Source organism: Anoplopoma fimbria, chromosome 5 (genome assembly GCF_027596085.1).
Source record: "Anoplopoma fimbria isolate UVic2021 breed Golden Eagle Sablefish chromosome 5, Afim_UVic_2022, whole genome shotgun sequence".
Taxonomy (NCBI): Eukaryota; Metazoa; Chordata; class Actinopteri; order Perciformes; family Anoplopomatidae; genus Anoplopoma; species Anoplopoma fimbria.
Genome location: NC_072453.1, coordinates 12,844,519 through 12,867,797, shown reverse-complemented (window position 1 = coordinate 12,867,797; position 23,279 = coordinate 12,844,519). Strand labels below are relative to the sequence as shown.

General features: G+C 41.9%; 2 protein-coding genes across 2 annotated transcripts; one reads left to right on the top strand and one right to left on the bottom strand.

Moving 5' to 3' along the window:
- Positions 1-443: 443 nt before the first annotated feature.
- On the top strand, positions 444-19,712 carry heatr1 (HEAT repeat containing 1; the record flags this gene model as incomplete). Its single annotated transcript, XM_054599507.1, is given in 46 exon segments — positions 444-528; positions 1,754-1,907; positions 1,991-2,207; positions 2,886-3,027; positions 3,124-3,225; positions 3,420-3,560; positions 3,685-3,896; positions 3,996-4,129; positions 4,231-4,318; positions 4,693-4,794; positions 5,000-5,168; positions 5,287-5,394; positions 5,542-5,640; positions 5,810-5,898; positions 6,033-6,226; positions 6,684-6,805; positions 7,218-7,418; positions 7,788-7,965; positions 8,092-8,240; positions 8,442-8,634; positions 8,729-8,901; positions 9,523-9,687; positions 9,784-9,910; positions 9,913-10,025; positions 10,800-10,931; positions 11,006-11,109; positions 11,421-11,564; positions 12,016-12,134; positions 12,229-12,350; positions 12,447-12,575; positions 12,810-13,034; positions 13,158-13,287; positions 13,436-13,608; positions 13,703-13,755; positions 13,829-13,952; positions 14,079-14,219; positions 14,726-15,030; positions 15,609-15,759; positions 15,841-16,011; positions 16,491-16,625; positions 17,181-17,285; positions 17,407-17,569; positions 18,147-18,292; positions 18,492-18,650; positions 19,039-19,147; positions 19,624-19,712. Coding segments are annotated over 45 exon segments (6,489 nt in total), but the record flags the coding sequence as incomplete, so codon positions are not given.
- Positions 19,713-20,371: 659 nt separating this feature from the next.
- pts (6-pyruvoyltetrahydropterin synthase) lies at positions 20,372-23,079 on the bottom strand. The gene is made up of 6 exons (XM_054598667.1): positions 22,813-23,079; positions 21,825-21,904; positions 21,701-21,723; positions 21,245-21,301; positions 21,082-21,152; positions 20,372-20,987 (listed from the first exon to the last, which is right to left on the bottom strand). The coding sequence occupies exons 1-6, from the start codon at positions 22,890-22,892 to the stop codon at positions 20,864-20,866; spliced, it is 435 nt and encodes a 144-aa protein (XP_054454642.1). The 5' UTR covers positions 22,893-23,079; the 3' UTR covers positions 20,372-20,863.
- Positions 23,080-23,279: the final 200 nt, after the last annotated feature.

Genomic DNA, 23,279 nt, shown 5'->3' with positions numbered 1-23,279 from the left:
TACATTATTAGTGAAATATTGATAATATGATCAGTAATTCAAATTAAAACCATGTGATAAGTTTAGAGTCTCATAAAAATCAAAGTGTGTCTGCTCTATTAATCTCTAACACAATGTTACATTTTATAAACTTCTGTTGATTTGTTCTAGAAAGTATCTAAAGTTGTCAGATGAATGTATTGCAGTAAAAAGTACACTACAACAGTTCATTTTGAGATGTGGTGCAGTAGAAGTACAAGTACCTCAAAAGTGTAAATACAGAAGGAACGAAGCATCTGTGATTTGTTAGTTCTACTGCTGTGATTGGCTAGTACTCGTCACCTAAGTCCCGCCCACTCATGCTGTGATTGGCTAGTACTTGCCGACTAAGTCCCGCCCACTCGTGCTGTGATTGGCTAGTACTTGCCGACTAAGTCCCGCCCCTCTGTGCTGTGATTGGCTGGTAACGCCGCTTCACGTAACCCGGATGTAGAATCTCCCAGAACGAGGTCTCTTCACACATGTGTTTGTCCAAGTTACAGAAAACAGGTTGGAGTTTTTTTTATCTTCTATATTTATAAGTTACTAAATTGATTTATTTTTATCATCATATCTTTCCGGTGTGTTTCAGTTTACGTTCGGTGGTCGCGAGACATTTAGTTTCGTTTCACCGGTGATGTTTTCAGAAGTCTGCTAGTTAGCTTAACAAGCTAACATGTGTGTTTCTGGTGCAAAACATCAGCTCCGAGCCAGTTAATCTAAAAGCAACTAGTTGAGTGAATAAAGTATGAGGAGTCAAACTGGATTACTATCTGAACGCAGCAGTTAAAGGGATCAATTTCTGGTCTGAAGTTCATGTATTTAAATGCCAAACTCCCTGAATAAACTGCAGATTTAATGTTTTCTTGCTTATCAGGGAGTGTATGCTCTTCATAAAAGTGATGCTCTTCAAACACTTTTTCTGAAACCAAAAGATCAACTTTTCAATTCTGCTATTACATTTCCAAATAGATACTTATTGATTATCTTTTTTTCTTCTTTTAAAGAAATGCTTTGCACCACTATTGCTGCTCAAGACTGTGATAATACCGTTATTAAAGGTTTTATGTTATCAGTTATCAGAAGATAATGATTCATAGCAAAGTGAGGTAGAGATCATAAAGTTATATTAGTAATCTGAATCTCCAGTGGTGTTTTAGTTTTCAGAAGAACCTTTAATATGCTACTTTAATCAACAGAGTTTGACTTGATGTGTTCTTCCACAAAGTCAGAATGAAGCACTTAGGGCCTCATTTTAAACATGCTGATTTAAAGTTATGTTGCAGTTACTACACTGGATGATAGTGTATTTGTCTGGAATTAATTTATATACCAAACCTTGAAAAAATGCAGTTTTACTGTTTTCTTGTATGTCAATAAGTGAACGCTTTATTCTGAAATGAGTTAATACTCTAACCCCCCCCCCCCCCTTCAATTTGGCTATAACATATTTAAATTATACAAATTAAATACTTTTTTCTCTTCTTTTGAATGTGTGATGGGGAACTCCAGTTGTCTGGAAGAACCTTTAAATCATCACTTTGACCAACAGAATTTGGTTTAACGTGTCCAGTGTCAGAATGCAGCACAATTTAAAAATGTAATAAAGTTTGGTTCTCCAATTCTGAAGTCATTTAAGCAGCTTTTTGCTTCAAGACAGACTTCCTCAGGTTACATCAGGTTTATTTAAACTAAATAAGAGAAATGTGAGCGTAACATTTTGTGTGTCCTTCAGATTAAGATCATCATGACCTCGTTGGCCCACCAGCTCAAGAGGCTCGCGCTGCCTCAGAGCGACGCCAACCTGCTGACGCGCAGAGAGGTCGCCTCGCTCCTCTTTGACCCCAAAGATGCTGCTTCCATGGACAAGAGCACCTTCTACGCCCTCGGTGAGTCCTGGTCCGGGTCCTGAAGGACCACCAGACACCAGCACATTACTCCTTCAGCATTATAAAACTCTGTCCTCCTCCAGGCTGCACCGGGCTGGAGGAGCTGCTGGGAATCGAACCCGCCTTCCTGGAGTTCCAGGACACCCTGTTCAGCCGGGCCTCGCTGACCCTGGAGCGCAGCGTCCAGTCCAAACAGGTCAACGAGAAGCTGGATGCCGGCATCTCACTCTTCCTCGCCCGCCTCTGCCCATACTTCCTCCTCAAGCCGGCGCACAAGTGCATCGAGTGGCTGGTCCACCGGTACGCATCCTAAAGTCTAATTCTACGAGATGTTAGTTAATGGTCTGGTTCTGTGACATCAAACCGAGGGCAGGTATCACACCTTTACACGTCTTATTACTGATCCAAATGTGTCCAAAGTAGAGATGGGTATCTTTATGATGTTATCAATACTAGTACTCTTATCTGTTCGGTTCCTTACCGATACTCGCATCGGTTCTTTTTGATTGTTTTGTGAGAAAAAAAATGACAATTAATAAATAAAATAATCCACATTTCTTTATTATTCTTGTATGTAAACAAATAGTCTTTCTTGAGCAGCAACACAAGAAGTTCCTAAATCTTTAAAACACATTCTCAGCTAATCAATTATCTCATTGATGATCTTTGATTGATGATCCTTTTCTTCTGCTCAAACTAACGTTAACTGCAGTGGACAAGGATGGACGGCTGATCTCCAAACAGTAGAAAACGGATCATTTCTGCAGACTGATGTTCTGCTTGTTGTCCAGATGTTGTGATAAACTGCTGCTGTTTCCTCCCTTAACTTGTGAGGGTTTTATTGAGTTTGAGACAACGAGAGTTCTCAGCTTCTACTGGAGGACAATGTAGCCTCACTTTGGCAACAATGTGCTACAATGTCCAAAGAACCGAGTATTGAAAAGTTTCAAATATTTGGATGTTCCTGTTGTGTTGCAGCTTCCACATCCATCTGTATAACAGCGACAGCCTGTTGGCCTGCTCGCTGCCGTATCACGACACCAACGTCTTCGTCAGAGTCCTGCAGCTGCTGAAGATCAAAGACGCCACCAACCGCTGGAGCTGGCTGCAAGGCCTGCAGGTCCGGCCTCTGACCCCCGCTCACTCTCATAAATATGTTTATGTTGTTATTATATATATTTATATATAATGCTCACTGTGAACGCTGCGTCCTCAGAAAGCCGGCGTTCCGCTGTCCAGAGGAACTCTGATCACTCACTGCTACACAGACCTGAGCTTCATGGACTTCATCTGCTCTCTGGTCACCAACGCCATCCAGGTAACGTCACGCTGAGGTCACAGTGATGTCACGCTGAGGTCACACACAGAGTTGGTTTTAACATGGAGGAAGTATTTAGATGTTACTTAAGTAAAATAAGTACTACTTCAGTGTAGAAATACTACTGCAAGTAAAAGTCCTGCATTCAAGATGTTACTTCAATAAAAGTACGTGTTCTCCTCCTCCATCTTCAGGCGTATTCGGGTCTCTCTGGCAGTTGCTCCCAGCTCAGAGTGATCTTCTCCTTCTACGCCTCCACCATCGTCTCCGCTCTGGACGCCGCGGACAAAGTGTCTGACGTCATCATTTCCAAACTGCTGCCGTTTGTTCAGAAGGTAACGGATTGTACCAACGTTCTTGTTCTTCTATTTAAACATTTCACATATAAGGGTTCCATAAAGGAGGTTGTTCTAGTATCTTTTTAAAGCGACTCTCTCTCTGTCGTCATCGTCCCTGCAGGGCCTGAAGTCGTCTCTGATGGACTACAAAGCCGCCACCTTTATGATCGTGTGCCAGCTGGCGGTGAAGGTGGTGATGGAGGCGAGTCTGGTCGACACGCTGGCCGCTCATGTCAGCAAGTCTCTGCTCAGAGAGCCCGTGTTGGCCCGTGAGGGTCTGGGCTGCCTGGTGGTGCTGCTGCAGAACCAGAAGGAGGGCTCCGCCGGGCCCAGGTAGGACTGAGATCAGCGTCACACCTGGTCTGGGGGCGTAGCCTGTTCTGAAGCAGGTTTATCTCAGTTATCGTTAACTTCCCGTCTGTTGTCCCTCAGGGCGTTCGTCCGTCTGAGCTCCATGCCGGCGCTGGCGTCCACGCTGCAGCTTATGGCGGCGGCTCATGATGTCAGTCCTCTGCTGCGCTACCTGCTGCCTCCCCTGATCCACGCCGCGTTCACCTGCAGCTCAGGTAAGAACCGGAACCAGCTGACCTCTGAGGTCTTTGTTGATGTAGACTCATCTCTTTGTTTGTGTTGAGACACTCAGTTTACCTTTCATCCTCCGTCTCAGGTGAGACGCAGACGGACGAGCTCGCCGCGTTGGAGTCCATCCTGAAGTCCGTCCCTCTGACCAACGGCCTGGACCGGACTGTGGCCCGGTAAACACTCCTCATCTTCATCTTTGCTCTAAATAGAAGTTTATTTATCCAGAGGGGAGATGTTGGTACAAAGTGATAAAGAGTGTAAATAAAACAAAATAACAGTGAAGATTATCAATAAGGTTGAAAAAACACGATGTCAGAATGTCAACCGCTAACCCTCTGAGCGAGATACCTGTTGATGGGATTGAAAAGGAAAGTATTAATAAGGTGCATTAAGGTTTTTCCTCGTCTTTTTATAACTTCAGAAACGTCTGAACTATATTTTCTTCTTCACGTTTCTTCTGTTCCGTCCATTAAAAAAAGTCTTCTTTTCACTGAGTCAACATAGCAAACAGGACGCCTTCATCTCCGTTCTCATGTTTGTGCTGCAGGTTGCTGCTGGACGAGTATCTGAGTCAGACTGAACTCTCTGCTGAGAGCATGTCGGCACTCGACCGCAGTCTCCTCCCTCTGGTTCGACTGTTCGAGTCCCGGTGAGTCCGACTGCTGCTGTGTAACAGAGAACAACACCACACATTACCTGGTGGTTTTAAATGTGTTACTGTTAAATCTTGAATCAGATTAAGAGAATGTTGTTATTATAGCTGCAACTAAACTAAGTTTTGTCCCAGCTGAAAGTAGAGAGTCAATATTAAATATGGACTCATTTAATTATAAAATACATGATTCAATCACAAGGAATATTTTAATATACTGTCTTAACATCATCTCTGTGTTTGTCCTCCGTCAGATACTGCGCCGCTCTGGACGGCGTCCTCGCGGTCACGTGACCGACCTCAGCAGCAGCGAGCAGAAACGTCTCTACCACCAATTCCTGTCTTTGTCCATGAGCAGTGGGAAATACCAGGTACTCGCAGTACTCTATTACTGGTACTTAAGAAGTACTTGTCTGTTAAACATGATGCTGACTTATAATGTTTATATCCTCTGATTAAATATTCTGAATGAATCCTTTCTGTGTTTAGATAATAAGCGACTCGGAGACGTCGCTGCTCCTCAGTCTCAAACACCCGCAGCCTTCAGTCAGAGTGTCGGCGGTGGAGCACCTGATGGGCATCATCACATCTGCACAGGTACGGCAGACCGTTCAGGTGAAGTTAGAAGAGTTCTTCTGTGGATCTACTTCAGATAGATGTCTTTATCTGTAAGAACACTTCTGGTGTTCCTCAAGGCTCTAAACTGGGCCCGGTTCTTTTCTCTGTTCACATGATCCTCTTCAGCAGCAGAGTTTGGACCAAGTCTTCCTGAAAGACGCTGTCATGGACCGACTGAAGGACGATGTGCCGGAGGTCGTAGCCGCCGCTCTAAAAGTCCTGGAGGTCAGTGAGGTGGTGGACAGGTGTAACGGTGGTTGATTGGTGTGGCGGTGGTTGATTGGTGCGACGGTGGTGGACGTACAAGTGTAACGGTGGATGATCTAAAGCTGCAGCGGCACCCACCACAGTGTTTTTTTTAAAGGAGCAGATGGTTGATGGTTCTTCTGTTCAGGTGCTGGTTGACGTGTTGGACCCCGAGGACACCGTGTCCTGTTTACTGTCACTGCTGCACAAAGGGGATCTGTCGGTAGCTGAGCGCTGGTCAGTGAACTACACACATCGATAACGTTAACATCTGACGTATATGAAAGATTAACATCAGAAATAATCATCATTCTGCAACTAATAATCAGTTATTATTATATAGTAATATTGCTCTGTGTCGTCTCCTGCAGGCTGCCGGTGCTGACGGAGGCGGTGCGTTTACTGTCCGACCTGGGAAAAGGGGACGGTGAGCTGCTGCAGAATGCAGGCTGGAGGCTGCTACCCTTCCTGGTGATCACCTCCTCCACCAAGCTCCGCTTGGCCTCCTGCGTCGCCCGGTCTTCCATCATCTCCCGACACCCGCTCACCCTGAACTGGGCTCAAGGTGACCGACGAAACCGGGTCACTGCAGAGAGTTAACAATCGTGTTAACGAACTTTAAATGTCTTTAAATGAAAAAAATCAATAAATAAGTAATAAATAGTCTTTTTAATTCCTAAAATACAGAAAAACTTGTTATTCTGATATGAAAGGCATAAAACAGAAGGCACTTTTATGGGACAAATATAGATAATTAAATAATAAAAAAACATATTTAATAATAGAAGTGGAGGAGCTGAGTGATCAGGCTGGAACATAAAATAAAATAAATGTCTGAAGGATGGAGAAGCAGAGTCACCTAAAGTAAAATAACTTTATTCTGAAAGAAGCAGGTGAATCAAAGCTCTCAGATTAACGTGTTCTGTCTCGTTTGATTAATGTTTGTGTAAACTTTGTTTTTTTGGACGTTCTATGTCGGACTATTTCTTGACCAGTTGATCCGGTTTCTTGTCTCCACACAGAGCTGGACGAGCTGCTGAAGAGAAGCAGCGAACCCGACTTCATAGGTTTGGCCAACGAGCGTCTCGTCTCCACATTGACCAAGAACCTGAAAAACATGGAGCACTTCTCTAGACGGGACGCTGTGAGTGTTTATTCAGACTGACATCAGATTATAACACATTATTTCATTATTTTATTTTATTTTAACCCTCTGAACCACAAAGCAGTTTCAGGGCTGTTGGAATCAAAGGTGGAGCTCAGCATATCATTTATATTAAACTTTTTACATTTTTCCAGCCTCTCCTCTCTGTTCTGTGTTCAGCAGCCGGAAGTTCAGTCAAATTTCGATTTGTCGATTGAAAGTCGATTTTTTTTTTGTCACGGCTGTTCTCAGATGAATCAATACGATTAATTGACATTTTAAGCTTCGTTTTGGCTGCTTGTTCTGACTAAGCGTTCGTTGCACATGATGTGTTCAAAAATCTGACGATAAAGGGTTTTTTTTTAAAAGTCCAACCATGAGGAGAAACGTGTCTGTGTGTTTCCTCCGTCAGCTGGAGAAGCTGTCTCTGTCGGTGGAGCAGCAGCGAGGCTCCACCCTCAGAGCCCGGGCCTCCTTCCCGGTTCTGACCCAGACTCTGCTGCTCGGCCTCGGGGAGCTGAGCGAGACGCAGCACCTGATCACCGCCCAGAGGGTCTACACGCTGCTGGAGGGCCCGCTGCTGGAGGTCATCAGGGACGCCGCTGCCACACAGGTACAACGGGGTCCTCAGAACCAGTATTCACAGAACATTTAGATCTTAACAGAACACAAAGAGACGGAGGATGTAGATAATTCGATCTAATAACATCTTTTGATTTGCTTTAATTTAACAATTAATTTTTCTCAGTTTAGAGGAATCAACAATATGATTAAAGGGGAATTTAAAATGTGGGAATTAAATCAACTTTGTCACAAATTGTTGTTAATATGGTGTAAAATAATATAAGTAAACTATGTCACGGATATATAATGTTATTTAGAGAATAAAGTAACATTAACAGCTGAGATGTTTCTGAACAACTATTTAACAAAAACTGATCTTTAATTCAGACTGGTTATTGTTGTTTCTGTGTTTTAACAGGAAGCTAGTCGCTGTGTCGCTGCTCCCCCCTCCTCCTTCTCTGAAGCCCTCACTCTGTACCTGAGCAGCTGTGGGCAGCATCCAGGTGAGCCGCTGGACACAGAGTTCAGCTTCGTCCTCATCTCTCTGCTCAGGGACTTCATCTCCTCCCTCAAGTGTCACGACACGTCCTTCAAAGGTAAGTCCACCTCAGTTACTCAGAGGTCACCTGACGGGACGCTCAGCATGTTGTGTGTTCACGTCTCTACCAGGTGAGTTCACCTGACGAGACGCTCAGCATGTTGTGTGTTCACGTATCTTCCAGGTGACGTGTGGTGGAACCCGGAGAAGCTGGACACAAACACCTGTTGTTATCTCGGGCTCATCTGCCGTCTCTTCAGCGTTGTCATCAGCGGCGCCGGCGAGGGACCGGCAGCCGGCAGCTTCAGAGACTTGATGAAGCTGCTCATCGAGGTATGAGGTCACTTCCTGTTTACCTGTCAAACCTGTGATTCATTGCAGATCAATTTGTTGTCTTTTACTTTAAAAGTATATCTAAACTGTGTCTTTATGCTAAGCTAAGCTAACCAGTATCAGTATGACTGAGAGGCTTTCATTAAAGGTTGAAATGTTCCTTTAAGGTGACTTAAACGGCGTCCTCTCCATCTCTTCCAGGTTCACCTGCGCGAGCCGGCGATGCTCTTCCGCTTCCTGTGCGTGCTGTGGGGATACAGCAGTAACCATGGAGACCAGCTGGACGTTAAGGTGGGTGCCGTACTGCAGACCCAGGCTCTGTACGTGGGCGGAGCTCTGCTGAGCGCCCAGCCGGCCGCCATGCTGAAGCAGCTGGTCGCTGCCGACTCGCCTGGTAAGAAACTCATTAAAGGGTCCCTCTGGGTTTAGCAAAGTGCTAACGTGCTAAGCTAACATGTTGACAAACACTCTGTCCGTCCGTCTCTCAGTGGTCCCGTCGTTGCTCTGCTGTCTCACCTCTCCGGTTCGGGAGGTCCGGAGGGCGGCCCTCGGCGCTCTGAGCAGCCTATCAGGAGCCGACAGCTCTCCCTTCCAGCCAATCACAGAGAAGCTTCTGAAGACCTCAGAGGAGATCATCGCCGACCCGTCATACCTGAGCCAGGTGAGTCAGGAAGGGAGAGCGGCAATGACCATTTATTTAATATTTAGTGGAAGTTATGTAAGTTAATGTGTTCAGATGTCATATTTGTCCAACAGATAAGGAAAACTACTTTATTAACGTATAATAAATAAATAAAGACTTAAAAACAAATAAAATAATAATTATAAAAGCTATATAAATATGTTATAAATATAAATACAAGAAACTATAATATTCATTATATTTTATACATATATATATATATATATATATATATATATATATATATATATATATATACAATACAGTAAAACTTATCTGCTTCAAACCTTAATAAATATATATTTATATGCATTTACTTCATATATATATATATATATATATACCATTAATATTATAGTAAATTAATGTCTTATGGTGTATTTCTATTTTTTACTTTGATGGTTTTATAAAAACAATTCCTGCTAATTTTGTGTATTAAGTCTTGATTTATTATATACGTATTTATTTGAAGTGTATTAATTAAACACATTTACTTGTAACATTTAAACTTCCCTGTCAGTTGTTCAGAGTGTTCAGCGTTCCAGTAGATTTTTATTGTTTTCACTAAAATAATAATTCTTATTATTCATACCGCTGCAGGCTCTGGGCGTGCTTCATGAGGAGAGTCAGTCTCTTAAAGTAAAGACGCAGCAGAAGAAGCTGCAGTCGTCCATCCAGCTGCTGCTGCAGAGCATTCAGACTCCCAGCTGCCCGTCCTACAGCGCCTGCAGCCTGCTGCGAGCACTGAGCCACGTCAACGGACAGGTGAGAGCAGAACACACCTGTACACTCATCAGCATTTCATCTGCAGACTGAGGGACATGTCGTTTCATCTCATGGACCCGTGTTGTCTCCTCTCAGTCCGTTCTCTCCAAGCTGCTTCCTGTTCTGGACCGACTCCTAGAACAGAGCAGCCCCGACACCCCAACCCTGCTGCGGGACGAGGCCCAGCTGGTGCACCTCGTCCTGGGGAAGTTCAACGAGGCGTCGGCCCCCTGCTGGTCCAGGACCAGAACTGTTTGGATCTGTTTGTCAGAGCTCTGAGGACCTCGACCCAGCCTCACCCCGACATCCCCAGCTGCCAGATCATCGCCCTGGAGCAGGTCAGGATTACCTCAACCCAGGGTTACAAAAACCAGGGATTGTATCAGGGTTAAATAACAGGGATTATATCAGGGATTACATTACATTACATTACATTACAGTCATTTAGCAGACGCTTTTATCCAAAGCGACTTACAATCAGTAGTGTATTACATATCATTCACCCATTCACACACTGATGACAGGCTACCATGCAAGGTGCCACCATCAGACTCTAACTAACATTCGTGCAACATCCAGTCCACACCGACGGCAAGCCTTCGGGAGCAACTTGGGGTTAAGTGTCTTGCCCAAGGACACATCGACTGCCGAGGCCGGGTATCGAACCACCGACCCTCTGATTGGAGAACTACCTTGCTCTCCACTACGCCACAGCCGCCCCTTACAAACAGGGATTACTAACAGGGATTATATCGTGGTTAAAAACAGGGATTATATCGTGGTTATAAAATTGGTATTATATCAGCGATAATAACCAGGGATTATATCGTGTTTAAAATACAGAGATTATACCAGGGATTATATCACATTTATTAAACTGGGATTATATCAGGTTTTTAAAAAATCGATTATATCAGGTTTAAAAAAACGGGATAATATCAGCGGAATATATCAGTTAAAATCCAGGAATAATATCAGGGAATATATCATTTATACAAACCAGGGATTATATGAGGGATAAAATCAGGGTTAAAAAAAACCCAATGATTATGTCAGGGTTTAAAATCATGGATACATTTAGAGATTATACTCTATATCAAACCGCCCTACAGATCACGAAGCCATTCTTCTCGGCGCTGGGAGACGAGGCGGTGCAGCAGAAGCTGCTGTCGGTGATGTTCGACCTGCTGGTGGAGAGCCGGAGTCCTCTGGTGGCCAACACCATCAGCAGCGTCTTCAAAGGGGTGAGCACCAGTTCAGTCTCTTTAAACACCACTTCCTGTCACTCTGATCAGCTGACCTTGTCTCTTTGTGTCAGGTGGCCGTGGACGGTCAGCTGGTGGCCAATGAGCTCGCTCCGCCAGAGAAACCCAGAGTGAGCGTGACGGTGCAGCAGACCCGCCGGAGCAGAATGACTCAGAGGTGGAGTTTATTAATATTAATGTTTTTATTTATTTAAGGTTTAAAATCATCATGAAACAGCTGAAATATCTAAGTCAGTACATTTACTCAAGTACTCCACTAAAGTACATTCATGAGGTACTTAATTTAAAGCTTCTGCTACTTTATACTTCTCCATGTTTTACTGTACTACATCTAAGAGGTACATATTGTACTTTTTACTGTACTACATCTCAGAGGTAAATATTGTACTTTTGACTGTACTATATCTCTGAGGTAAATATAGTACTTTTACAACAGAGACGTTATGAAGTCGTTGTGTCTCCGATCAGGAAGCCTGACGGCGGTGATGTCGGTCCAGAAGTGGGCGCTGTGTCGTGGCAGAGGGTCACGCTGATCCTGGAGCTGCTACAGCACAAGAAAAAGCTGAAGAGAGCTCAGACGTTGGTGCCGGTTCTGTTCTCTCTGCTCGCCAGGTAACATCTGTTCAACATCTGCTGCATAGAGGACGCGGTCCAATTAATAATTAGTTAGTTATATGTAGTACATTAATACAACAAAATAGAATATTAAAAAAACAGTGTAGTATGGATATAATACAGTAAAGTGTAGTATAATAGAAGAACAAGTAATGATTTTTTATTAGATGACACAAATTATTTTAATTTAAGAGGCTGCATTTTTAGAATTTAAATTTTTTCCTTTTGGACTTTTTACTTACATTTTTTTTTTTTTTTCTAATGAACTCTGGACTTGAAAAGAATAATAAATTCCTAATGTACTCTTGGTTTAAATTTTTTTTTCCTTAAAATGTTACTTTTCCCTTTAGACACTCACCTTAAAAAAGTTATTTTTCCTAATGAACTCTAGAACTAGCTTCAACTGACTCAGATGAAGCTATAAGCTGAGGTGTGTTTGTGTCCTCAGGAGTCTGGAGACATGTCCAGGTGATCAGATCAACATGGAGTACACCAAACAGCTGCTGCTCAGCTGTCTGCTCAACGTCTGCCACAAACTGTGTCCTGAAGGGGTCGCTGTGGGTCCCGGTAGGTCAGAGGGAGAACAGGTCGTAAACATAAATGATGTTTCCACTGCAGGAACTCTACTAACTGATCCTCTCTGTCACGTTCTCCTCTCTAGACGTTCTGGAAGAAGATAAGTTCAGCGTGGAGCTGGTGGTTCAGTGCATCAGAGCGTCCGACATGCCGCAGACTCACCACCACGCTCTGCTGCTGCTCGGCACCGCCGCCGCCATCTTCCCCGTGAGTGTCTTCATCCAAAACAAATATACAGTCGTCTGTGTGAGAGATTATAGACAGCAGAAATAAACATCATTGTGGCCTGTGTGTGATCTTCAGGAGAAAGTCCTTCACAACATCATGCCCATCTTCACCTTCATGGGAGCAAACATCATGCGTCTGGACGACGCCTACAGCTTCAGAGTCATCGACCAGACGGTGCAGATGGTGATACCTGCTCTGATCCAGGTGAGACACGGAACGTCTGTAGAACATCAGCTGGAGAGGAACGGTGAAAGGAATAAAAGACTCATTACCCTTCTTCTTCTCCTCCTCCTTTTTCTTCTTCTTCTGCTTCTTCTGCTTCTCCTCCTCCTCCTTCTCCTTTTCCTCTTGCCTCTCCAACTCCTTCCTCTATTTCTCTTCCTTCTTCTCCTCCTTCTTCTCCTTATTCTCTTCCTCCTTCCTCCTCCTCCTCCTCAGGCCCGCGGTCTCTCTGACGGCAGCTCACCGTCTCACGTGGACGCGGTGGTCACTCGGATCCTTCACGTGTTTGCCGACGCTCTTCCTCACGTGCCCGATCACCGGCGGCTGCCCATCCTCAGTCAGTTGGTGACCACGCTGGGCCCCGCCCGCTTCCTCTGGGTCCTAATGCTCCTCCTGTTCAAGCTGCACGCCAAGCAGGCCGCCAGTTCCACCAGCGAGAAGGCAAGTGTAGGAGCAAGGCATTCTGGGAGTGGTAGTCAGAGACATTATTGCAAATCCACGTAAACATTTCAGCTCCGATTGATCCCACAGCCTTAAATGAAACGTGTCTGTTTGTGTTTTCAGGACGCCGCTCTGGAGAAAGACGTGGACTTCTGGATTTCTCTCTGCTGTCAGTTTGAGGTCACCGAGCAGCTGACCTCCATCATCAACATCCTCAGCTTCCTCCTGCAGCTGCCCGACGACAAGGACGACGGTGAGGCAGTTTTTAATTTATTCTGAGATTTAAAACCGTAAATAAAACGTGTTTTAATGCAGAATTTAGACTTTTAAATATCAAAACAAAGAACAAAACTCACGAGTCACGTTAAAGTCTCAATATATTTGACTCTGGATGTTTTCAGCTCCAGTGAAGCGCCGGCCAGGACCCAAGAAGAAGAATGAGGATGAGGAGGAGAAGGTGGAGGAGCTGATCTTCAGTCTGGAGGCTCACAGCAGCAAAGAGCTCAGACACTTCAAGTTCCTCTCCGTCTCCTTCATGGCTCAGCTGCTCGGTTCGTCCGGCTTCATCGGGAAGGTGGGTGACATCTCCGGGAGCGTTCACAACAACAGACGTTCTGCAGTGTTTTTAGAGTGTTTTTAAATAAGGAACATGTGACGGTGTGTTTCAGGTAGCAGATAGAGGCGACGCTGTGGATGAGTCTCTGCAGCAGCTGCAGCAGAGGTGAGTTTCTCCTCATCGTTAGCAAGGAGTTGTGACAGGAAGCAGCCGGTGAAACGTGATGGTTGTGTTTCAGGCTGCTGGAGGAGATCCTGCGTTACATCCACGCTGTCGCTCGCTGTGTGGAGGACAACGCCGACAAACCCACCGCCAAGTTCTGGAGGGTTCTGCTCAATAAAGCCTACGAAGTTCTGGATAAGGTCAATACACCACGATTACTTATATCAGTCACTACAGATGTGTATTATTGTCTTTATTTATAACAACAGTAATCGTTGTCTGTTAACACATGGATCATTTTGTTATACCCGTCTTCTGTTACCCAGGTGAACTCCTTGTTGCCCACGGATACCTTCATCACGGTGATGAGGGGGCTGATGGGAAATAAGCTGGCGTCGGTCAGGAGGAAAGCGATGGAGCTGCTGAACAACAAACTTCAGCATCGCACACAGTGGGAGGAGCAACAGGTGACGCAACACAATATATATGCTTTAAATGTATATGTAACATTAACTTATTAATGTAACATGATGTAAACTTTAATATTAACATATGTTTACTCAGATAACTTTGATAATATAACATTAACTACTTAAACTAACACAACGCTCTGGATAAAGCAAATTTCACTCTCTAAAAAAATTACATAATCATTATGTTAATGGTTCAACTTCATATTAACATTATGTTTAATAACACATAGCCTTAACATTTTATAAAATAAATATATAAATAATATTTCAATATAAGATATCGCAAGTCAATAACATAAAGTATAATAATGAACAAAATAAAAAGTTGTTATTGCTATGTAATTATATTACTCTTACATTATTAGTATCTTATGTTTAATAACAGTAATTAATGAATGTGTCAATAATGTGATACGTTGATAAAATCACTCAACATTATACAGTATTCATAACATCATCTGTTTTATGTTTAATTAAATTATTTCATCACTTTGTCTCAGGTCACTGTGCTCTTACAGCTGATTGGCGACCTCCTGAGCATTGTGGGTAAAAGTAGCTGTAAGGTGATGGAGGTGGAGCAGGAGGCGGAACAGGCCATCAACCGGCAGACGGCGCTCTACAGCCTCAAGCTGCTCTGTCGCAGTTTTGGCTCCACCCACCAGGAGGCGTTCATCCCCGTCCTGCTGCAGACCGTGGACATCGTCACGGCAACGGAGGAGGAGAAGAACGTGACGGGCAGCGCTCTGCTCTGCATCGCTGAGGTGGTCAGCACGTTGAAAGCGCTCGCCATCCCTCAGTTACCACGGTAACCAGTCTGCATGCTGAAATACACAACAGAGTACTGCCTTTAAAACATAGTTCAAGAAATAGTATTGATTGATTAGTTAAATGTAGTACAATATACCTCTGAGATGTAGTATAATAAAAAGCATTATTATTATTATTATTATACTGTGACCTATTATACTTACTCATAATATTATTATTAATGATGATCATTGTTATTTATTATTATTTTTATATGATATTATTATTGTTATATATTAAATTATCATTACTATCATTGTCATATATAAATTATTATTTATTTTGATCGTTATTTATGATTATAATTATGTATATTTATATGATTATTTATTGTTATGTTTTATTATTATTGTCATTTTATATATTAAGTTGTTATTATTATCATCAATGTTGCATACAACATTTTTATTGTTCGTATTATTATTATATGGTATTAAATCTATTATGATCATTGTTATATTATTATTATTATTATTATTATATATGGCATTAAATCTATTATGATCATTGTTATATTATTATTATTATTATTATTATTATTAAATAAATCCTGTGTGTGTGTGTTGCGTCCTGCAGGTTGATGCCGGCGCTGCTGAACGCGCTGACAGACAGGAAGGAGCTGCTGACCAATGAGATCTACCTGCTGAGCGCTGTCACCGCCCTCCAGCGCGTCACGGAGACGCTGCCTCACTTCATCAGCCCATACCTGGAGGACACCACCTCACAGGTACGACTCACCTGAGTGATGTCACCCACACAGGAAATGACACGCCGAGGGGTTGACACTTCACTTTCTGTTTGACCTCAGGTGTGTCGTCTGACTCGGCTGGTGGAGTCTACCTCGTCCTCGTCCTCGGCCTCCACTCAGCTGTCCACGCGTCTGGCCTCCCTGAGGAACACCCTCGCCACCCGGCTGCCCCCCAGGGTCCTACTGCCCACCGTGTCCAGGTGCTACGGCAGCATGGTGGTCGACAGGAAGGTAGAGATGAAACGTTTACTGACCCTGAGCTGAATTCACTCATTTTATTAATGTGAATTTAAACCAGTTGGACCGCAGCAGTTTTGCACTAATGTTATTGATTTCAAAATGTAAAAAAAGAGTTTCTCCCTCATAATTATAGAGGAAACTTCTGTCACCACTGAGAGTAAGAAGATGTTTAGAGGTTTTGAATCTGATCCGTGCCTTTTAACTGGCTTTTACCCAAAGCAGCAGCAGCAGCAGAGGCTCATGGGTATTGTTGTGCTTTGAGTCGTCCACCAAACTGAGAGAAAAAACTAAATATGATTTCTCAGAAAGTAAATTGGAATAAATCAAACTGATGTTTAGAACATGAAGAAATATAAGATAAGATAATCCTATATTAGTCCCGCAGCGGGGAAATTTACAAATATGAACTATTATCAACGTGATATTGATCACTGATCAGCTGATGATTGATTGGCTGTGTTTCCCTGCAGCTTCAGCTTGGGGCGCTGATGAGCATCCTGAAGGAACACATCGGTCACATGGAGAAAGACCAGCTCAACTTCCACCAATCAGAGCTCACCTCCTTCTTCCTCGCCGCCCTGGACTTCAGAGCCGAACACTGTCAGGTGAGTCTGATGTTCACACCTAGGTATGATTTAAGGCGGGGCTACACACTGATTGACAGGTCTACCAGAGACGTATACGGTGTCTCTACGTCACGCCTCCTCAGTCCTAATATGGTCACTTCCTGTTCGCTGTTTGCAAAAATGGTGGTGACGGCCAAATTGCTGAACTCAAGGCTTCAAAACACCCACAAACCACTGGGAGACGTCACCATGACGACGTCCACTTACTATATGGACGCCACATGTGAACGATCTCTTACACGTTCAACATAGTAAGACCGACTCACAGTGAATCAGCTTGTTGCGCTAACATTAGCACATGTTGCTAACGGTGTTCAACTAAAGGTCTCCAGGTGGACGTGTCAGTTGTGAACTTTGGTTCTTCATACCGTCGTTCTTCTCACCAAAACTCCTCCAAAAGAACCGACGGACGTTTTTACTTCATGAACCGTTTTCACGGCTGATATTTATATTTAAAATCGTTAATGTCCATGTTGACTTCTTCCTCTCTGCTCTGATTGGTTCACGTCTCAACCTTTAACTTCCTGTCTCCAGGGCGATCTGCAGAAGACGGCGGAGATCGAGGGCCGTGTGATCGACTGTCTGATCGCCATGGTGATGAAGCTGTCCGAGGTCACCTTCAGGCCGCTGTTCTTCAAGGTAACGTTGAGGAGTGTTTGTGTGTGTGTGTGTGTGTGTGTGTGTGTGTGTGTGTGTGCGTGCGCGTCTCCAGATGAAGATGAAGGTCGTAGGTTTGATTCCCTTCTCTTCCGTCCTGCAGCTGTTCGACTGGAGTAAATCAGGCAGTAAAGAACGTCTGCTGACTTTCTACCGGCTGTCGGACTTAATTGCTGAGAGACTCAAAGGACTCTTCGTCCTGTTCGCTGGAAATCTGGTGAAACCGTTCGCCGATCTGCTGCGACAGACCAACAGCTCCAAGACAGGTTAGACCCATTTATTTAGATATTATAGTTTGTGTATTTTATTTTTTATTTAATGGAACTGTTTTATTCTCTTTTTATTTTTTTAAATGTGTTTTTTCCTTTACTCAATTCTATTATAATTAGATTTATTATTTTTAAATTACATTTTTTTTTACCTTACTTTGTTTCTTTTTCTTTTACATTTTATTATTGTTTTATTTATTATCTTTGTTTTTATTTTATATTATTTAATATTATGACCATTTTATTTTTTATTCTCGTTTATTGTATTTGATTTGACTTTTTATTTTTCTTTATTTTATTGATTTACTTTTTCAATTTTAATTAAATGAACTTTGTGTTTTTTTGTTGTATCCTGTTTTATTTATTTCTATATTTATTTTCTGTATTTGTTTATAGTATTTTATTAATATATTATATTTTACTTTGCTTTATTTCATTATTACTTAATTTATTGTATTTTATTTTTTATTCTCTGATCAGATGAGTCTCTGATTGATAGGTTATTGATTATTGATAATGTCTCCTCTCTGATTGATAGGTTATAGATTATTGATAATGTCTCCTCTCTGATCAGGTGACCTCCTCTTTGACTCTGAGGAGAAGTCCAGTCTTCTGCTTCGCTCCGTTCTCGACTGTCTCTTTAAGATCTTCATGTTCGACACTCAGAGGTTCCTCAGCAGAGAACGAGCCGACGCCCTGATGGGACCGCTGCTGGACCAGGTGAGACTCTGACACACCTGTCTGTCTGGACAGACACACTATCGCACTCACACACCTGTGTCACAAACACACCTGTCTGTCTGACACACACACACACCTATCTCTCACACCTGTCTCACAAACACATCTGTCTCACACACCTGTCTCACACACACACCTGTCTCACTCTCACACATGTCTCTCTGCATCCGTCCTGCAGCTGGAGAACATGGCTGGAGGAGACCAGGTGTACCAGCAGATGGTGACCCAGCACTTGGTTCCCTGTGTGGGTCAGTTCTCTGTGGCGCTGGCTGACGAGTCCCAGTGGAAAAGCCTCAACTACCAGGTTCTCCTGAAGACCAGACACCTGGACTCCAAGGTGAGGACACACACACACAGACATAGACACGCACACACAGTTATCATAGAGGTACATTCATTACCTTAAAGGAGGCGGTTCAGGCTGGAGTTCTGGTTTCTACTAGAACACGTTCTCTTAAAGACATCCTGTCTGTCTGAAACGACCTGTCTCACTTCAGTCCGTCTCCGTTAACAGAACCCACTTTTCTCCCAAATGAACCGACGATGTGAAACTTTAATGTCACTAAAATCCTAAAAATAATTCATGATATGATTCAAACTCTCACTATGAGGAGTTTTTTTCACAGAGTGGTATTAGTACTTTTACTGCTTCTACTTCTCCTGGATTTGAGTACTTAAGAATACCTCCTCTCCCTCTCTCTCTCTCCTCCTCCTCTTCCCTATAGGTGCGTTTCTCCTCTCTGTTGATGCTGATGGAGTTGGCGTCTAAACTGAAGGAGAACTACATGGTTCTTCTTCCAGAGACCATCCCCTTCCTGGCTGAGCTGATGGAGGGTGAGGACACACACACAATATACACACACACAAAAATCCTGTTTGATTCTCTGAAAGAATAGAAACAATGAAGCTACCGAATCCTTTGATGTAAACTTCCTTTTTATATTTATAAAGTGATATGTGTGATTAAAGTACAACAAAGTACATTATAGAATTATTATTTATATTATTATTTATGGTTTATATTATTATTTATAATTTATATTATTTGTATTGATTTATCTGGTAGGGACAGTGAACATTCCTGTTATTGCACCAGGTTTTCATCTTCAGTCTCTTGACAGATGTTACAAAGTCACCCTAAAAACACAATATAAGAATACACTCAGTTTTACTGAAGAGTACCTACATGTTTCTACTAATACCTGTGTACTTGTAGTATTTTTACATGTAATAGAGTACTCTGTATATATATTTGTATTAGTAGTGATGATGATGAGGATGATGATGATGATGATGATGTGTTGTTTCAGATGACTGTGAGGAGGTGGAGCACCAGGTCCAGAAGGTTGTTCAGGAGATGGAGAACATTCTGGGAGAACCTCTTCAGAGCTACTTCTACACACACACACACACAACACACACACACACACACACACACACACACACACACACACACACATTTATATATACACACACACACACACATTTATATATATATACACACACACACACTGAGACTTTTTTTTTCTAATCTGAACTTTGTACTTTTTTCTCTCAAATATAAAACCAAATATTTTTCTCTCAAAGTTTTGTGTTTTTTCTTTTGATCAAAATGAAACTAAAACTTCAACATCATCTGTTCACAAACGCTTCTGTCTTAATATAAAGTTAGATTGAAGTTTATTTTTAGAGGAAAGTTGTTTTGCAAATCAAACGAAAGATTATTATTATTAAAACATTATATCCATATAAACATTAATGAGATTTAACAGACGATTCATGAGTTTTAACATATATCAAACAAACAAAAATACAAGCCATTTTTCAATAAATGTTTTGCTTTTATTTTAAGAAATAATTCCATCAGAGAACTGAAAAAAACTGACATTCAGTCGAGTTTTAATGCAACAAGAAGAGAAACGATGAGTTTAACATCTTCAAACTGTCTTCATTCTCAGACGTTTGATGATGTCACCGTCTGGTTTTAAATCAGAATCATTACTATAATTGTTGTTAAATTTACTGTGAAAGAGTAAATGTTCATGTTTTTTATATATATATATATATATATATATATATATATATATCGAATGAATTTACTACAAATTAAATGTACGTTCATGTGATATTTGGTCCCACAAATATAAAAATAGTTTATTAGCAGTTTGGTTCATGTGAAGAATCGCTCTTTGGTTACAAATAGTTAAATAATCCTTTAAAAAGACTAATGCACACTCTAGTTAAACAAATAAAACTTTAAGAAGGTTTGGAATCACAGTTCTGAATGTTTTCAAACTTTAACCCTTAATCAATAAAACCAGAGTCCTCGTCACATTACATTACATTACATTACATTACAGTCATTTAGCAGACGCTTTTATCCATGTCACCAGCAGGCACAGTTATGGGAAATATTAACGGCACTTTTACCAAATATAAATCGAATATTTCATTTTTACTCTCCTCTATAGATGATCAATCATTATTGATACCTCCTCTGTAGTCGATCAATCGTTATATTTAAAGCTTTATAGATGATCAATGATTATTTCACTCTCCTCTGTAGACGACGATGTTCTTGTCGGTCTCGTGTATCTTGATCTCGTGCAGCAGGTTTGGAGGTAGAACCTTCACCATGTTCTCCCAGATGTAAACGGCCACGTTCTCCGTTGTGCTGAATGAACAGAGAGAGAAACAAAGACGTGATCTTTGAATTGTGTAAAACTTTATTAACTGTTAACGAAGCAGCAGAGGAGGAGGAGTCTCACCTGACTACGCTGTAAAAGTACGGGACGTCTTTATCGAGGTTCTTGTGGTCCAGAGGGATCATGATGACGTCCTGCAGGACGGAGAACTTGTTACATCAGACAATAAGAACAAACCGCTGCTCTGTGTTCTGTCTAATGATGATGATGATGAAGATGATCTCACCTCAATGCACCTCTTCAGGTCCGTCAGGTTCATGACCATCCCAGTGAGACGGTCGATCTGAGAACCAAGGGAACAAAAGTCTTCCGTTATATTTATGTTAAATTAAATGCCTCTTAATTTTTAATTTTATTTATCAGGTACTGATAAAATATATCTGTAACATTGGAAAGGATAAAAAAAAAAAAGCATTGAATGTAAACAAATCATTGAATGTAAAAGAAAAATCATAGAAGATTAAAAAAAGATAAATTAAAACAAAACACAAAATCATAGAATGTAGAAAAAAAATCATAGAATTTAAAGAAAAGTCATGGACAGTAAAAACAATCTGAATAAAAAAATCATTAAATTTGCAAAAATAAATAGAATGTAAAAAACAGTAATAGAATAAAAACACAACTGCCAATTTCAGAGAAAAATATACATACAGATACATATATATGTTTAGATACTCACCTTTCCACGCACTGTGACCTCCACTGTGAACAGAAAGAGAGTATGAATTAATGTATGAATTAATTAATAAATTAATGATTAGGAGTCACTTCCTGTCCCGGGTCACATGACAGAGCGAGCAGACCTTTGTAGTTGTGTCCGTGTCCGTTGGGGTTGTTGCATTTCCCGTAGACTCCTCTGTTCTCCTCATCACTCAGGTGAACACTGCAGAAGAACAAACACCTATCACTAAGGGTTTACCGTGTTGCCTTCAAGGGCAGCTCGTACACTCCAGCTTCAGAGTTCAGGAGTTGTAAACTAAAGGTTTTAGTTAGCGATCAGGCTGCATAGAATAATAATAAAATAAAAAGTAATATCAGCATATTAACATTGAAGCCTAATTGCGGCCTTCGAGGTGTCCGTATTGCTGGATCCGCTGGAGGGACGGCAGGCCCGGAGAACCAGAACCAGGACTGAGCAGGTCAGACTGTCAGACCCTGCTGCTGTTAAATGAGAGGTTTTCTAAAGGGCCTCTGGTGCTCAGAGACACTTAAGCCCACAGGGACCAACAACATCAACACAAGATGAAAGTTCCTCGTTGTAACATTTTAAATAAAATGGTTCAAATAAAATGACCAAGGTAATAACCACAGGAATAAAACCTAATTATATATTCTCTTTTCCTATGTTTGTTTATTTGCATATTGTTATCATCTCCTCTATAGTCTGTTAAATACAAAGCAAGCTTTATTTAAAGTTTACTAACAGAAGAATATGTAATTATGTACAACCAAACTGAATAACTCAAAACGTGTTGAGGGTATTTTATCTTAACGCAGCACGAATTTGAGTTACTGAAGAAGAACGGAAAATAAATCAGCCATTATCAATAAACCCTTATTATTGACTTTTTTCTTTACCATTTTATATCCTTCTGTAAAAGAAAAAACATTAAAAATAAAAATATAGGTTATATGGGCCATTTTTAGGCACCGTGTTCTGTTTCACTACATTTCTGACGACACCTGAAGGCAGCACCAGCTGTTTTTATCTCTAAGGACTAAACGCGGTGGACGCGGCCCGACGGCAGCGACCTGTAGGCGGCCTTCTCTTGACGCGGACGCCGCTCTAACCTGTGGAGCCGGTGACAGGCGCTGAAGCTCTGGACCCGGGTGATGCAGGCGACCCGCTCCGCTGCAGAAGACCCGGACATGGTCGGGACCGAATCAGGGACGGACTGAGCCGCATAGAACCGGATGAAACGGCTCCTCCAGACCCCGTGACTGCCGCTGGATACACATCATTGGCTCTCTCACATGGTCCCCCAGACTGATCCGGATTAACTGTACTAATTATAATATTTACTCTTCACAGTAGAGAGACTTTTCCTCCCTCATGTGACACGTTCTGAGTGAAGAAGGGTCCCTATTATTTATATATATATATACAAATACACTGTGCAATACAATAGTTATAATAGTTTCTGTCTGTTCTGTCTGTATATATAATATTTCAGTTACTGTGGATTCTTTACTGTTTTTTTTACTGTTTTTTATTGCTCATTTGCTTATTTATAGTACTTATTTTTGATCTTGTTTTT